This window comes from Mobula birostris, chromosome 9, assembly GCF_030028105.1.
Source record: "Mobula birostris isolate sMobBir1 chromosome 9, sMobBir1.hap1, whole genome shotgun sequence".
Classification (NCBI taxonomy): domain Eukaryota; kingdom Metazoa; phylum Chordata; class Chondrichthyes; order Myliobatiformes; family Myliobatidae; genus Mobula; species Mobula birostris.
The window spans coordinates 154,427,939-154,445,882 of NC_092378.1; the positions used below are offsets into that span (position 1 = coordinate 154,427,939).

At 45.4% G+C, this 17,944-nt stretch overlaps 1 protein-coding gene across 1 annotated transcript in view; it reads right to left on the reverse strand.

The window, feature by feature from the left end:
• Positions 1-17,944, reverse strand: part of coro7 (coronin 7) — a 177,214-nt gene that overhangs the window by 144,668 nt on the left and 14,602 nt on the right. The window contains exons 6-8 of the mRNA XM_072267324.1: positions 15,143-15,193; positions 6,494-6,580; positions 696-778 (exon numbers count right to left, since the gene is read on the reverse strand). Of these exons, the coding sequence (XP_072123425.1) occupies positions 696-778; positions 6,494-6,580; positions 15,143-15,193 (221 nt within the window). The remainder of the gene's footprint in view (positions 1-695; positions 779-6,493; positions 6,581-15,142; positions 15,194-17,944) is intronic.

Consider the following 17,944-nt stretch of genomic DNA (forward strand, 5'->3'; position numbering starts at 1 on the left):
ACAGGACAGAGAGAGACTGAGTGAGTGGGCCGGAGGAACAGTGATTCAGACCACTCCTGTTGGGAAACCATTATTCTCCTTGGGCCCTTCGCTCCCAGGGGAGAATAGGCCATCGCTGACCTCCCGTCTTCATCGTCCTCTGTTCTGAGCCAGTGGACCAGGAGTATGGAACCATCATTACCGGAGGTTAACTGCCAAAGCCAATGCCTTCAACTCCACTAATCTATGAGGGTGGTATGATATCGTAACGCTTTATAGTGCCAGCGGTAAGATCAGGGTTCAATTGCCGCCACTGCCTGTAAGAAGTTTGTAGGCTCTGCCCAGAACTTCCACTGGGTTACTCCGATCTCCTTCCCCTTTCCGAAGACGTGCGATTCGGGTTAGCAAGCTGTGGGCATGCTGTTTTGGTGCCGGAAGGGCGGTGAGATTTACGGGCTGCCCCCAGCATATTCTCAGGCTGTGATGTCTCCACTGCAATGCATTTCATTGTATGTTTCGAGGTACGTGACAAACATTCGTTATCCGCTGTTCAGTCTGGGGAATGACATTGGAACCTCCCAGATCTGACATATTTCACATGCATGTCAGTAAATGCAGGAGGTGCAAATTCAATGCCCTCAGTGGGGAGAGAAGATGTGGTACAAGGACTGACCCAAGTGTGTGATACAGGGTACAAAACAGATGTGTGCACTCACCCCTGGTCCGTGTCAATCGTCAGAGTGCTGAGAGGCGTGGTGAACTGCCGCACATCCCACAGTCTCGCTTGCCGCTCGCGTACCTAGAGAGACAATGAAGGATGCAGGAAGTGAGAAAGAACACCCCAGAGTCAGCACCCAGCAACGTATCAGTAAACACAGGCTGCTGGCATGGGTTGTGTGGGAGATACCACAAGGCAATTAGCCATTCGGCCCATTGAGTCTGCACCACCATTCCATCAGGGCTGATTTATTATCCCTCTCAATTCCACTCTCCTGCCTTTTCCCTTTAACCTTTGACACCCTTACCAATCAATAACCTGTCAACCTTAAATATACTCAATGTCTCGGCATCCACAGCTGTTTCTGGCAACGAGTTCCACAGATTCACTATCTTCTGGCTAAAGAAATTCCTCCTCATCCCTGTTCTAAGAGGATATCCTATTCTGAGGCTGCACCCGCTGGTCCTAAATTCTCCCAATTCTGGAAATATTCCCTCCACATCCACTCTATCTAGGCCTTTCAATATTCGATAAGTTTCAATGAGATCCCTCCTCATTCTTCTAAACTCCTGTGAGTACAGGCCCAGAGCCATCAAATGTCACTCATATGATAACCATTTTATTCCCAGGATCACTCTCATAAACCTCCTCTGGACCCTCTCCAATCCCAACACATCTTTCCTTAGATAAGGGGCCCAAAACTGCTCACAATACTCCAAGTGTGGTCTGACCAATGCCTGATAAAGCTCCAACATTACATCCTCTAATGTCCAACCCTCCATTTACTCCAAAGTCCCATCCTCTAAGGAACCGATGTTTACTTTAGTTGGCTTCTTCTGTGGTAACTCATATTAGAAGATAGAATAGTACAGCATATTACAGGCCCTTCGGCCCACAATGTTGTGCCGACCTTCAAACCCTGCCTCCTATATAACCCCCCCCACCTTAAATTCCTCCATATACCTGTCTAAAATTTGCCTCTTTTTCTCCTTTAATATTTTTTGCTGGCCTACTCTCTACTTTAATCAGCTTTGGGTCATGCGTTGCTACTTTCTAGCAATTCCCCAGCTCCCTGACTGATCACCAATCTTCACAACATAATGGCTTTTCTTTCGGTTTGATAGCAACACAGAACACTACAGCACAGAAACAGGCCCTTCAGCCCAGCTAGTTCATGACTAGTCCCATTGAGCCTCATTTGGACCATAGCACCCCACTCAATAAATAGTTCAAAAAAATAGATAATGATAGAGAACTAGAAAATTATAAGGCTACCAAGAAGGCGCTTAAGAATGAAATTAGGAGAGCCAGAAGGGGCCGTGAGAAGGCCTTGGCGAGCAGGATTAAGGAAAACCCCAAGGCATTCCACAAGTATATGAAGAGCAAGAGGATAAGATGTGAGAGAATAGGACCAATCAAGTATGACAGTGGAAAAGTGTGTATGGAACCAGAGGAGATAGCAAATACTTTGCTTCAGCATTCACTACGGAAAAGGACCTTGGCGATTGTAGGGATGACTTACAGCGGACTGAAAAGCTTGAGCATATAGACATTAAGAAAGAGGATGTGGTGCTGGAGTTTTTGGAAAGCATCAAGTTGGATAAGTCACCGGGACCGGATGAGATGTACCTCAGGCTACTGTGGGAGGCGAGGAAGGAGATTGCTGAGCCTCTGGCACTGATCTTTGCATCATCAATGGGGATGGGAAAGGTTCCAGAGGATTGGAGGGTTGCAGATGTTGCTCCCTTATTCAAGAGAGGGAGTAGAGATAGTCAAGGAAATTATAGATCAGTGAGTCTTAATTCAGTGGTTGGTAAGTTGATGGAGAAGATCCTGAGGGGCAGGATTTATGAACACTTGGAGAGGCATGATATGATTAGGAATAGTCAGCATGGCTTTGTCAAAGGCAAGTCGCGCCTTACGAGCCTGATTAAATTTTTTGAGGATATGACTAAACACATTGATGAAAGTAGAGCAGTAGATGTAGTGTATATGGATTTCAGCAAGACATTTGATAAGGTACCCCATGCAAGGCTTATTGAGAAAGTAAGGAGGCATGGGATCCAAGGGGACATTGCTTTGTGGATCCAGAACTGGCTTGCCCTCAGAAGGCAAAGAGTGGTTGTAGACGGGTCATATTCTGCATGGAACACAAACAACAGGAATTCTGTAGATGCTGGAAATTCAAGCAACACACATCAAAGTAGCTGGTGAACACAGCAGGCCAGGCAGCATTTCTAGGAAGAGGTACAGTCGACGTTTCGGGCCGAGACCCTTCTATAGGAAGGGTGCAGAGGTGATTTACAAGGATGTTGCCTGGATTGGGGAGCATGCCTTACAATTCAAGACAAGTCACTTTTTATTGTCATTTCGACCATAACTGCTGGTATAGTATACAGTAAAAACGAGACGTTTTTCAGGACCATGGTGCTCCATGAATACAAAAACTAAACTGAACTACGTAAAAACAACACAAAACTACACTAGACTACAGACCTACCCAGGACTGCATAAAGTGCACAAAACAGTGCAGGCATTACAATAAATAATAAACAAGACAATATTCACAGTAGAGGGCAGTAGGTTGGTATCAGTCCAGGCTCTGGGTATTGAGGAGTCTGATGGCTTGGGGGAAGAAACTGTTACATAGTCTGGTCGTGAAAGCCCGAATGCTTCGGTGCCTTTTGCCAGATGGCAGGAGGGAGAAGAGTTTGTACGAGGGGTGCGTGGGGTCCTTCATAATGCTGTTTGCTTTGCGGATGCAGCGTGTGATGTGAGTGTCTGTAATGGTGGGAAGAGAGATCCCGATGATCTTCTCAGCTGACCTCACTATCCGCTAAAGGGTCTTATGATCCGAGACTGTGCAATTCCCGAACCAGGCAGTGATGCAGCTGCTCAGGATGCTCTCAATACAACCTCTGGAGAATGTGGTGAGGATGTGGGGTGGGAGGTGGACTTTTCTCAGCCTTCTCAGAAAGTAGAGACGCTGCTGGGCTTTCTTGGCTATGGAGCTGGTGTTGAGGGGCCAGGTGAACACCAAGAAATTTGGTGCTTTTAACGATCTCTACGGAGGAGTTGTTGATGTTCAGATGAGAGTGGTCGCTCCGTGTCTATGAAACAGGGTGAGTGAACTTGGCCTTTTCTCCTTGGAGCAATGGAGGATGAGAGGTGACTTTATAGAGGTGTATAAGATGATGAGAGGCATTGATTTTGTGAACAGTCAGAGGCTTTTTCCCAGGGCTGAAATGGCAAACACGAGAGGGCACAATTTTAAGGTGCTTGGAAGTAGGTGCAGAGGAGATGTCAGGGCAAGTTTTTTTAAGCAGAGAGTGATGAGTGCGTGGAATGGGCTGATGGCGATGGTGGTGGAGGCAGATACGATAGGGTCTTTTAAGAGACTCCTGGATAGGTACATAGAGCTTAGAAAAAATAGAGGGCTATGGGTAACCCTAGATAATTTCTAAAATAAGTACTTGTTCAACACAGCATTGTGGGCCGAAGGGCCTGTATTGTGCTGTAGGTTTTCTACGTTTCTATGTTTCACACCAGGTACTTACCCAGACTTCTCTTAAGTGTTGAACTCAAACCCACATCCACCACTTCCACTGTCAACTCATGCCACACACGCTCCCACCCTCTGAGTGAAGAAGCTCCCCTTCAGGTTCTACTTAAACATTTCACCTTTCACCCTTAACCTTTGACCTCTAGTTCTAGTCTCACCCAACCTCAATAGAAAAAGCCTGCTTGCATTTACCCTACCTATACCCCTCATAATTTTGTGTACCTCTATCAAATCTCCCCTCATTCTCCTACACTGCGCGGAATCAAGCCCAAAGCGAGTAATTAACCTTTCCCTAAAACTCATGTCCTCGAGTCCTGGCTATATTATTGTAAATTTTCTCTGCACTCTTTGAATCTTATTTACACCTTTCCTGCAGGTAGGTGACCAAAACTGCAAACAATATTCCAAATTTGGCCTCATCACTACAACTTCAAGATAAGTGGTTTAGTAACAAAAGAATGAAAAGAGTATCAAAGCCCCAGGAGCACAGGGAAATTTGGCTCATACAGTTGTTCTGCAGAGAGCCAGCACGGGCTTGATAGGCTGAGCAATCACCTTCTGTGACATTAGGTGAGATCATTCTTCAGGAACAAAAGTTCCAATCCCATCTTGGCAACAGGGGAGCTTGAATTCAAGTCATTAAGTATGTAATAAATCTTCTCAATTCAAGATTGTTTAATGTCAATCCCAGTACACAAGTATAAAGGAGAACAAAATAATCATTACTCTGCATCTGATGTAGCAAACAAAAAACAAAATAAGATAAAGAACACAATAATAAAAACCACAATAGAAATAAATACATAAGATACCTTATATACATAAATTGATTGTATGTCCACAAAGTGATGTTAGGAACAGGAGTGTCTGTACAGAAGGTGACTGATAGGAAATGATAAAATAGTGGGGGTGTGGAGGGTGGATTAGTGGGTGGAAGTGTTGATCAGCCTCACTGCTTGGGGAAAGGAATTTTTTTTTTTGAGTCTGATGGTCCTGGCATTGGTACTGATTTCAGTGCTGGTAACAACAAAATCATTGGATTGTTGTAAAAACCTGTCTACTTCACAGGCCTCCTCTTAAGAGGGAAAATTTAACAAATGATCTCACAGTAAAGGACCTCAAGGAAAGAATGACCTTAGCACAGCAGAATTTCAAATTTAGTTTGAGGGCGTTAGAGTCGGTTCTGTACCAGGAATCCAGAACTTGAACAAAAGCACTGACAGTGGTGTGAGGACTTATTTGGCTGAAGTGGAAAAGGAAAATAGATTAAAGAGTCAGGCAGTAGATGACTCGTCACAGGCATTTAAAGAGATATTTTATAAATCTCAGCAACAATACTCTAGCGGGAAAGAGAGGCTGCACTATCTGTGGCTAATTTAGGAAATTAACGATAGGTTTTCTGGATGACACCGAGACTGGGGGTGTAGTGGATAGTGCGGAAGGTGATTAAAGCCTGCAGTGATCCCAATCAGTTGGAAAAATGGCAGATGGAATTTAATGCAGACAAGTGTGAAGTGTTACATTTTGGGAGGACGAAACAGGGTAGAACTTACACAGTAAACAGTAGGGCATTAAGGAGTGCAATAGAACAGAGGATTTATGAAGACAGGTCCATAATTCCTTGAAAGTGCTGTCACAGGTAGATAGGGTCATGAAGGGAGCTTTTGGCACATTGGCCTTCATAAGTCAAAGTACTGAGTACAGGAGTTAGACACTATGTTGAAGCTGTGTTGGATGGGGTGGGAAGTCCAAAACTAGAGGGCATAGATTTAAAAAGGGCTGAAGGGCAACAAGTTGCCAGAGGAAGTGGTTGGGGCGGGTACAGTAACTAAAGAAGCCCTTGGACAGGTACGTGGAGAGGCAGTACTGTGTGAGGGAGCAGAACATTGGGGTGAGCCAGCTGGGCACTGTGCTCGACACGGACTGGTTGGGCCAAAGGGCCTGTATCCAGCTGTATGGCTCTGGGACTCCGTGAGATCGAGGACATATGACACTGCAGATGCCGGAATCTGTGGACACAAACAGCCTGCTGGAGGAACTCAGCGGGTCGAGCAGATTCTGTGTGGAGGGGGGTAGGATAGGAATTGTTGACACTGAGTTACATCATCCTGGGGGGGGGGTGGATTATAGGAGAATAGTAGGACAGGGGGCCAGTGTGTGAACTGCTGTGGTCTCCTCACCATCACAGCCCACCCGTGGACAGCAGACTCACATGCATTCTGTACAATAGTTACCTGGCTAAACCCAGTCGACAAGACAGTATTCAATGCACTCAGCCACAGCAGGCGGGAATCCTTGATGGTGTCGTGCCCTTTAACAGACTAGGAAAAACAGAGGATTTGTTAAGCATGTGTGAAGCAAGCCCAATACCAAAGTTCAAAGTAAATTTATTATCAAAGTACGTACATGTGACCATCTACAACCCTGAGATTCATTTTCTTGTGGGCACACTCAGCAAATATACAAAGAAAGACAACAGAATTAATGACAGACTCGACACAAGATGGACAAACGACCAGTGTGCAAAAGACGGCAAACTGTGCAAATACAAAAAGAAAAATATAATCATGATAACAAGCATTGAAAACATGAGATAAAAAGCCCTTGAAAGTGAGTCCATTGGTTGTGAGCACAGTTCAGTGATGGTGAGTGGCTGAGTGAAATTATCCTCAATGGTTCAAGGGCCTAATGGTTGAGGGGTAATAACTGTTCCTGAACCTGGTGGTGTGAGTCCTGAGGTTCCTGTACTTCCTTCCTGAAGTCAGCAGCGAGAAGAGAGGATGGCCTGGGTGGTGGGGGTCCCTGATGATGTATGCCGCTTTGCTCCCAGATCACTCTTCCCCTCCAGCCTCTCCCTGCTCCGATGACAGCTGCTGGCCACAACACCACACGATCAGGGAGAGGACCAACACAAATAGAAAGGCAACCCTCACAATGAGTGATCACCAGCCAAAGAAAAGAGTGCCTGGCCTTGTACTAATGTTTACCATGACAGTCACAAGCACGTGGTGAGCTAGAGAGGACTGGCAAAACACAGCTGGGCCGAAAGCAAAGCCTAAACACAAGAGATGGAAATCCAGAACAACACACACAAAATACTGCAGGAACTCAGCAGGTCAGGCAGCATCTGTGGAGGGGAATAAACTGTCCATGTTTCAGAATCAGGTTTAATATCACTGGCAGTTGTCATGAAATTTGTTGTTTTGTAGGAGCAGTACATTGTAATAAATAATTTAAAAAACTATAAGTTAAAATTTTAAAAATATATACAAATATATAAAATTAACTAAGTAGTGGGGGGAAAAAGAGCAAATACAAAATAAGGAAACAAAAACTAATGAGATAGTGTTCACGTCTTCATTGTCCATTCAGAAATCTGACGACAGAGGGGAAGAAGCTGTCCCTGAAACGTTGAGTGTGTGTCTTCAAGCTCCTGTACCTCCTCCTTAATGGTAGCGATGACATATTCTGGGTGATGGGGCGAGACCCTTCGTCACGACTGGAAAGGAAGGGGGAAGAAGCCAGAATATAAAGGTGGTGGAAGGAGTACAAGCTGGTAGGTGATAGGTGAGGGGGAAGGAGGGAAGATGAAGTAAGAAGCTGGGAGGTGATAGGTGGAAGAGGTAAAGGGTTAAACAAGGAGAGGAGTGTGGACCATGGGAGAATGGCAAGAAGGAAGGGAATCAGAGGGAAGTGATGGGCAGGTGAGAAGGGGTAAGAGAAAAGTCAGTACGGGGAATGGGGAAAAAAGAAAAGTGGAGAGGGGTAGGAATTACTGGAAGTTAGAGAAATCGATGTTCAACGTGTTCCCTTTCCTCCGTGGACCACTATCCTCTCTTATCAGATGTACAATGTCCAGGCCTTCTCCCCCTCATCCGCCCTACCTAAACCCTCCTCAGTTTCAGATTCCGGTTTATGATCACAGACATACAGTACATCGTGAAATTTGTTGTTTTGCAGCAGCAGTGCAGTGCAAGACATAGCCAATACTACAAGTTACAAGAATATACATTCAGTGGCCACTTTATTAGATATATCTTTACACCTGATCGTTAATACAAATGTTACATACCTCGTGGGTATCTTGTGACTGTCTTATGACCATGATGTAATCCAGTATCTTGTGAGCCTGATGTAATGGTCTAGTGATGGTGGGGTGATGTGATTTTCCCGCCAGTGTGAGGTCACGTGATGTTCTCAACAGGAATATAACGGGAAACCCCTGTTGTTACGCAGTTGATTCGTTGTTTAATTTGTCAATTACTCCGTTATGCTGCGTATTCGTTTCATGACACGGTTTCATTTTAAAGTGGAGTTTTACTTTCTATTGTAAGTCTAGTATTGGAGAGTGAAGACCTTACTAAAGTATGGGAACCTGAATGATTGAGTAAAGTTGGTGTCATTTGGCGGTTTCATAAAGGATCGACCTGATTGAATCTCCGTTCATAAATAGTGACCTGCATCTGAGATAACCCCTGTAGGATCAGGAGGGTTTTTGCAGTGTTCATTCACCTGGAAAAGGTCAGTTCCTTTAAGCGGTTTTATTTCCTTCGTCGTGAATCTTTTGGACAGAATCAGTAGTAACGTCACGTCTTCGAAGAAATCCGTTTCCAGAGAAGTCTCTCCTTCTTGACTGTGTAAATCACTTGGACTTTCGAATTTACCACTTTAAGAACTGTTCCAGAGTTGCCGTATAGCAGTTAACTTCCAGTTAAGTTAGTCGTTTGAATACCTTTTGCTATTGTTGAGCAGAGTTTAACAAATGTTTATGTTTGTTTATAAAACTTGACTCAATTCTATATTCATTGTTGCTGGTCACGTGACACAAATATCTAACGAGACAGCAACTCAATGCATAAAAGCATGCAGACATGGCCAAGAGGTTCAGTTGTTGTTCAGACCAAACATCAGAATTGGAAAGGAATGTGATCTAAGTGACTTTGACTGTGGAATAATTATTATTGCCAGACAGTGGTTTGCGTACCTGAGAAACTGCTGATCTACTGGCATTTTCACACACAAGTCCCTTGAGCAGTGCTTCCCAACTTTTTTTTTTAAACCAATGCCCCCCTAAAGCACCTTCATACTTGCCAATGCCTTTCTTAGGCAAAATATACTTTCCGGCACCCCCATAGTGTAAAACATGTCTACCATATGCTAACATGAGAAAAATAATTCTGCTTTAAATTTTTATTTGTCTTTAAACCTAGCTTACACAGTACCTGTGCACTATACAGCAGCTTCAATATCAATGCGATCCATGAGCTTGATGGTTTTTTAGCAAGAGTTGAATACCTGGTTCAAGTTGTGACAACAAAAGCCTCAAGTCCCCATGCATAACAATGTCCAAGCGGTTTCTGTTTTTTGTGAGTGTGTGGTTCACTCTACTGAAGCCTCCTTCAACAAGGTAGGAGGAGAAAGGAAATGCAATGAAGAGCAATTTGGCCCTTCTCCAAAGAACAAGAAACTTCTTATGACAACATAGCCACATACTGCAAAAGCTGACACTTTTGAAAAGCATTTTTGCTTCCTCATCATTTTGAATTTTTTAAATTTCTTCTTGCAAGCTCTCTTCCTGTTCTTCCACCTTGCAATGGGTTAGTTACTCAATCCGGAATTTCCAGATTGTTCCAATCCTTGAATTGATTCTGAAAATCCTTCTTCTGTGACTGCAGGTGTAAGCAGCACTCTTGCAAATCACTGTCTGTGAAAGAGAGTGCCATACTTTCCATGCAGGGAAACTACGAGAACATTCTTCTCCCAGTGTTTTACTTAAATATTTCCAGTCTCTGATAAAAGTGGACATCGCACTTTTTGCCTGGATTAAGTTGAAATTCTCACCTTGCAGTTTCATATTTGAAATGTTCATACAGATCAGCTAGGTAAGGCCACATCTCCATGTAGAAGTTCAATTTTGTTTCCCAAGCACTTGTCGACTTTGAGCAAAAATTCAACCACAGTGTCAAAAAGATCAAAGAAATGTTTTAAGCAGCAGTCTTTTGGCAGCCAATGCACTTCAGTGTGAAGAAGCAAGCCTTCAAACTCTTAATCATTATCCTGGCATAACTGGAGAATATTCTATTTAATTGATGAGCTTTAATTTGGTTGATAGCAGATATTATAAGATTTGCTTGAAAAAAATTGCTGTCTGAGGTTTTTGGCTGCGAAATGTTGACAATGAATTACACAATAGATTGCAAACAGACTTGAAATTTCTTTTTTCATAAATGCCACTAAACCAGCATGGCGACCTGTCATATACGTATGATGTTCCACCTGTTGGACAAGAAATCATGTTCCTAATCAGAATACTTTTATCTTCACTGTATACTTTGAGTTCACTGTAGATTGATTCTCCATTGATATTTGTTTTTAACTTTTACAAAAGAGAATCTCTTCATTAACTTTTCTATTTTTGATAACCCATACAAATGCCATTAGCAATGCCTCATTGTCTCGCACAGTTGACTCATCCAGTTATTTCTCAAAGTCTGTTTTTAGTAGCTCTGTGCATAGTTGATACTCAGTGTCTTCACTCAATTCGTCAATACGACGAGCTACAGAGTTATTACTCAGAGGGACTTGATTTTTTAAATACTGGTATCAATTTTCAGAAGAGTAGTGAGCACTTCTGATACAGCAGGCGTTATTAATCTTTCACCAATTGTATGAGATTTTCCACTGTTATTATTTTGGAAATGTAATGAGACCTCTATCAAGGTCATTTTAGCTTTCCTGGCAAATGACTCGAGTGTGCAACACTTTCCAAATGCATCTTTCATCTTCTGGAACTGAGTAATTCCATAAGTAGCCTTTTTTGGGTGGCTCTTACAGAAGTGATCCTGCGATCTTGATGGTTTCATGGCTTCGTTGGACAGTACAGTATTACAAATAAGACACGTGGGGAGTCCCTGATCTGACAGGAAAGGAATAAAACCATACTCCAGGTATGTAACATTGTACTGACGCACTTTCTGTAGTCTCTGTTTCCTAGCAGGATTAGAATTCAAGGCTTCACCGCCTTCAGACTCTCAGAGATTACGCTGTACACATTCATGCATCATTAATGGGGCTAAATTAAAATAATGAACACGAACTGGGAACACGTATCAAATGTTGACGACGACAGCGAGCTGACGTGCTCGGTCAGGTCTCGTACTTCAGGTTTGGTCGCCACGTACCCCCCCTCCAAGAGTCATCCCCCATGACTTCTATTTCCCCTAATACCCCCCCTTTGAGTATGTAACCACCTCTGTCAGGAATTACTGCTCCAGAGTTTACAGAAAATGGTGCAAAAAACAAAATGAAAATCCAGTGAGCAGCAGTTCTGTGGGTAGAAGTGCATTGTCAATGAGAGAGGTCAGAGGAGAATGGCCAGACTGGTTCAAGCTGACAGGAAGGCAACAGTAACTCAAATAACCACACGTTCCAACGGTGGTGTGCAGAAGAGCATCTCTGAACAAACAAAACATTGAAGACGATGCAGCAGAAGAGCACTGCAGGTTTCACTCTGTTTCTAATAAAACGGGCACTGAGCGCATAGAACAATAAATAGTGCGAAGAGAAGGAAAAACAGTGAGGTAGTGTGCATCGTTCATGGACTGTTCACAAATCTGATGGCGGAGGGGAAGAAGCTGTTCATGAACTGCTCGGTGCATGTATCTTCAGGCCAGGTACAATTCCTAACGCTGTCAGCGAGGAGTTTGTACGTTCTCCCTGTGACCGCGTGGATTTCCTCCGGGTGGTCCGGTTTCCTCCCACACTCCAAAGACGTACCGGTCAGGGTTAGTAAGTCATGGACAAGCTATGTTGGTGCCGGAAGCATGGTAGTACCTCCAGGCTGCCCCAGCACATCCTCCAACTGTGTTGGTTAATGATGCAAACAACACACTTCATTGTTAATCTTTATTCCCCCCTGCCACCAACTTCCTTTTGCCACTGTGATCCATTAGATTTTCTACAGTGTAAGGCGCTGTGTTAATACCTGCTGATTACCTCCCCCTGAAGCCCATATAACCATGTAACAATTACAGCACGGAAACAGGCCATCTCAACCCTTCTAGTCCGTGCCGAACTCTTACTCTCACCTAGTCCCACTGACCTGCACTCAGCCCATAACCCTCCGTTCCTTTCCTGTCCATATATCTGTCCAATTTAACTTTAAATGACAACATCGAACCTGCCTCAACCACTCTGCTGGACCCATCTTCCTCCCCTTTCTCAAATAATCCACTCTTTTCCCTGATCAGACTCCTCCTTATTTGACCCTTTACCTTTTCCGCCTATCACCTCCCAGTTTCTTCCTTCATCCACCTCACCCCCACCCATCTGGCTGCACCCATGACCTTCTCACTTCTCTTCCTTGCCGTCCTCTCACCACCTTATTCTGACTCCTTCTCCCCTTCCTTTCCAGTTCTGATGTCCCAGCACAAAATGTTGACTCCACAGATGCTGCCTGAACTGCTGAGCTCCTCCAGCACTCTGGGTGTGTGTGATATTTATTAGGAAAGGCTCGTAGAACCCTTCATCAGTCAGGGGAGGAGAGTGCCTTCTTGCTGGAGGAAGCTACAGCTAACCCTGGCTCTGTGTTCACTAGTTTAATGACAGCACGCCTCCCACCCTCAGGGCAGGCAGCCTGCCTGACAGGAATGATTTCAAACTGACGGGGATAGGAAAAGTAAACGTTGGAGAGCAGTGGCCTCAGTGACAGCTTCCTGCTGTTCCTCCTCCTCCCCCACCCCCCACGCTCGCATCTGTTGACAGGCACTGCCGTCAAGACGGTCCAGGGCTCACTTCTGCAGGAGATGGAAATCACTGCTCAACCATCACCTAGTCCAACCTGTCCAACACGCACAGTGACAAGGGGCAGTCATTGATGCCGAGGCCACCAACACAGACCCTGGCATCTCTCCCCTACTCATTCTTCTAACCACACCGCAACAAACCATCCCCATCCCCACCATTTTGCTCCTTTCCCTTTCCTCCTAACCCCCTCTCCCAGCCCATGGCAATTCTCCCCTACCTGCTGCATCTCTCCTCTGTCTCCTCTTCCCTCATGGCTTCGTTCCCCACTATCCTGTCACCTTAGCCCCGATAAACACAAGAGTTTCTGCAGATGCTGGAAATCCAGAGAACTACTTTGAGGACAGCACCTCACTCTTTTTTGCCCTACTTTTCTCACTCTCCCTATTTATTTCATATTGCAATTTCTGAGTTTATGCATCGCAATCAACAGCTGCCACAAACAACAGGTTGTAAGACATACTGTACGTCAGTGATTAAAAAAACCTGACTCCGATTCAGGAAAGTGCTACAGGAACTCAGCAGGTCAGACAGCCTCTACAGAAACGTCAACGTTTCTGACCAAGACCCTTCCCAGGACTGGAAAGGAAAGGGGAAGACGACAGAATAAGATGGGGGGGGGGAGGGGGAAGGAACAGACCATAAACTGGCAGGTTATAGGTGAGACCAGGTGAGCAGGTAGGTGGGTGGTTGGGTGGGGGAGATTTCAATCCGAATAGTCAACAATTCCTTGCCCCTCCCATGGCCCCAGCCTTCCACAGATGTTGCCTGACCCAACGTGTTCTTCCAGCATCGGCAGCCCCTCACTCCTTCCTGTTAACCTCTCCATTCTTCCTTCTATCCCAGGCTCAGGGAGTAACAGACCAGAAGCCAGTCCGGGTTCCTCTTCCCACCCTCCCACCCTCCAGTTCCAGAAACATTCTCCACAATCTTGAGACTTCTGATGTGAAGTTTTTTTAAAGTGTTTTTAAAAGAAGATTAGCTTTATTAGTCACATGTACATTGAAACATACAGTGAAATGCGTCAACGATCATCACGGTCCGAGAATGTGCTGGGGGCAGCCCATAAATGGGTGGAAGCTTGGAAGCTGGAGCAAGCCCACCCAGTTGAAACCCATACCGTCTCGGGGGGGGGGGGGGGCGGGACACATACAAATTTCTGATAGTCTGTGGCAGGAAGTGAACCCCAATGGCAATCAGTGTTGCTGTGAAGTGCTAACTTGTTACACTAACCCTAACCATCAGACTGGGGCTGTTTACACAGGATCAGCTCATTAAGCAGGGCCCAAATACCACACGTTCCAGAAGCAGCCAAGCCTGTTCCTTCAGCCCGTTGCCATGGCAATGTTTCCAGGCACAGTCAGCAGAGAGAGGTCTGTGATGTCTCAGCCGGCCTCGCAGTCTGGGAGCGGGGCTGAAACTGCACACGGCCATTAACCCGTCAGCTGCAGGAAACCAACCGAAAGGGAAACGAGCCCTTCGTTCCACTGCTAAACGGTTAGTACAAGGGACGTAACTTTGATCATCTGCACAAGTATTCAGTAACAGAGGAAAACCAACGGGATTCATTAAAAAGAAGTTACAAGACCAGGAAACATAGGAGCAGAATTAGGCCATTCGGCCCATCGAGTCTGCTCAGCCATTCAATCATGGTTGAATTGTTACCCTACTCAAACACATTATTCTGCTTGGTGGAAGGGGGGGTGGTGTAGTGTGGCTGGGGGAGGAATGGTGTTGGGGGAGGGGGAAGAGCAGGGCGAGTGGGGGCGGGGAGGAATGGGGCAGGGGGGGGAGAGCTGGGCCAGTGGGGGGAGCGGGACGAGTTGGGGGGGGGGGAAGAGAGCAAGGTGGCAGGGTGGGCAGTGAGAGGGTCCGGAGTAGTAGGAGGGGGAGATGAGAAACAAGTTCCACTGTCCCAGAGAGCAAGTCCTGCACGGGTTTGACTGAATGAGGTTTACATACACAAGCCCTACACTCTCTGAGCACAGAGAGGGGGTGATGTGTCCACTGAGCTTTAAGGCACCCACTGCCTGTGGTGCGGCAGGTTTCCTGCAAGAATTGAGTGAGAGTGAGACACTTACCTGCACAGCTGAAGTCTTGGTCCTGGGGTCAAAAATACGCAGCATCTTATCCTAAAAGACAGTCACAGAGGTGAAGAGAACTGGGTTAGTTGTTATTAGTTAGGGTTGTAAACTCAGCCTGCTCCATCACATGCACTGGCCCTCCCAGCATCTTCAAAAGGCAAACCTCAAAAAGACAGCATCGGTCATTAACGATCCCCATCACCCAGCTCATACCCTCTTCCCGTTACTACCATCAAGGTGGTGGTACAAGAGCCTAAAAACACACACAACTGTTTAGAAACAGCCTCTTCCTTCTGCTGTCAGATTTCTGAACGGACTATGAACACTACCTCAGTACTTTGCAAACAACAGGAATTCTGCAGATGCTGGAAATTCAAGCAACACACATCAAAGTTGCTGGTGAACGCAGCAGGCCAGGCAGCATCTCTAGGAAGAGGTGCAGTCGACGTTTCAGGCCGAGACCGTTCGTCAGGACTAACTGAAGGAACAGTTAGTAAGAGATAGCAAAATCTCTTACTAACCCTTCCTTCAGTTAGTCCTGACGAAGGGTCTCGGCCTGAAACGTCGACTGCACCTCTTCCTAGAGATGCTGCCTGGCCTGTGCGTTCACCAGCAACTTTGATGTGTGTTGCTCAATACTTTGCTCTGTTTTTCCACTAATTTGTTATTTTTATATTTCTTACTGTCATTTATTACACATCGTACCACAAGTTTCACGCTAGGTCAGTGATAATAAACCTGACTGACCAAACACAGTTTATGACACACCAGACAAGTCGTCATTCACCGTGAACAATGCTGCGGGCCGGGCGGGTGTAGAAAGAGGGCATTGGGAGAGGGAGGGGGCAAGGATCTTGGGTGAGATAAAGACATGACCTGGGTAAATGGAGTGACCGGATGCTGCCATAGAGAATTTTGTCACAGCTCTTTAAAACTGGTTTAGACCACACGGAGTATTGTGCTCAGTTCTGGTCACCTCATTAAGGGAAGGATGTGGAAGCTTTAGAGAGGGTGCAGAGGAGATTTACCAGGATTCTGTCTGGATTAGAGATGTTTATGAGACAAGTTGAGCGAGTTAGGGCCTTTCTCTTTGGAGTGAAGGAGGATGAGTAGCAATTTTATGATGTTTTATAAGACTATGAGAGGCAAAAAATCGAGTGATCAGAGACTTTTTCCCTATGGTGGCAATGGTCAATGTCAGAGTTTATCCATTTGAGTGGGGCAAAGTTCGGGGGGGATGTCATAGGTTGTTTTTTTTAAAAACACAGGGATGGTGGGTGCACGGAATGCGCTGCCAGAGGTTGCGGAAGAGGCAGATACATTTGAGATAGGCTCAAGGTTGAAAGCAAAATGGAGGATTAAGGGGTGTGTAAAAGTGAGGTATTAGACTGATCGTGGAGTAGGTTTACACAGGGAGACACAACATGAAGGGCCGTACTGTGCTGAACTGTTCCAAGTTTCAAAAAAGCAGCATCCATCATAAAGGACCGTCACCATCTGGGACATGCCCCCTGCTCATTACTACCATCAGAGAGGAGGAACAGGAGTCTGGGGACACACACTTAACATTTCAGGAGCAGCTTCTTCCCCTCTGGCATCAGATTTTATTTTATTTTATTTATCTTTATTAGACATACAGCATGGAACTGGCCTCTCTGGTCCAACAAGCAACCCTATTTAACCCTAGCCTAATCACCGCACAGTTTACAATGACCAATTAACCTACTAACTGTTGTCTTTGGACTGCAGCAGGAAACACACGCACCTATTGGAAGGTCGCACAAACTTCTTACAGAGGACGTCAGAATAAAACTTCTGAGAAGTCCATGAAACCATAAAAACTACCTCATTGTTCCTCTTTTGCATCATTTATTTATATTGTAATTTATGGGTTTTAATGTCTTTGAACTGCACTGTGATCATATCATATCATTTCAGTGAGTGATTCAGCTTCGACTCTGAGGCAGCTGAGGGGAACCTGCCATCTGGTGGCCGCCTGTGACACAGCACAGACAATCCCTCCAGCAGCCAACGCTGCCCCCTGTGGCCAATGGCCTGAAGTGGCTTCACAACAACTGAGGTTTGGTTAAATATTATAGTGTCTGCAGGAAAGGTTTTGCCACATGTACATTGAAATATACAGTAAAATGCATCATTTGTGTGAACAACCAACTCACTTGAAACCTATTGTTATTGAGAGATCAGGATAGAGTGGATGTGGAGAGGATGTTCCCTATAACGGGGGAGTCTAGGACGAGTGGACACAGCCTCAGAACAGAGGGACATCCATTTAGAACTAAGATGAGGAAGAATTTCTTTAGCAAGAGGGTGGTGAATCTGTGGAATTCATTTCCACAGATGTCTGTGGAGACTGAGTTACTGATTATATTTAAAAGTGGAGGTTAACAGGTTCTTGGTTAGGGCATCAAAGGTCATGGGGGGAAGGGGTTGAAAGGGATAATAAATCAGCCATGATGGAAGGGCAGAGCAGACTTGATGGGCCAAATGGCCTAATTCTGCATCAAAAAAAGTCAAAGATGTGCTGGGGACAGCCCATACCTGCTGCCGTGCTTCTGACGCCAACACACCATGTCCACCAACTTATTAACCCTAATTAACCCACAGATTTTTGGACTGTGGGAGGAAGCAGGAGCACCTGGAGGAAGCCCACATGGTCAAGGGGCGAATTTACTAACTTCTCACAGACAGCAGCAGGAATCGGACGTTGTAGCAGAGGAGGAGAAGATGGCAGCGCGACGCAGCTCGCAGCGGCCACTCCGGTGGTGATGTCTGTTATCT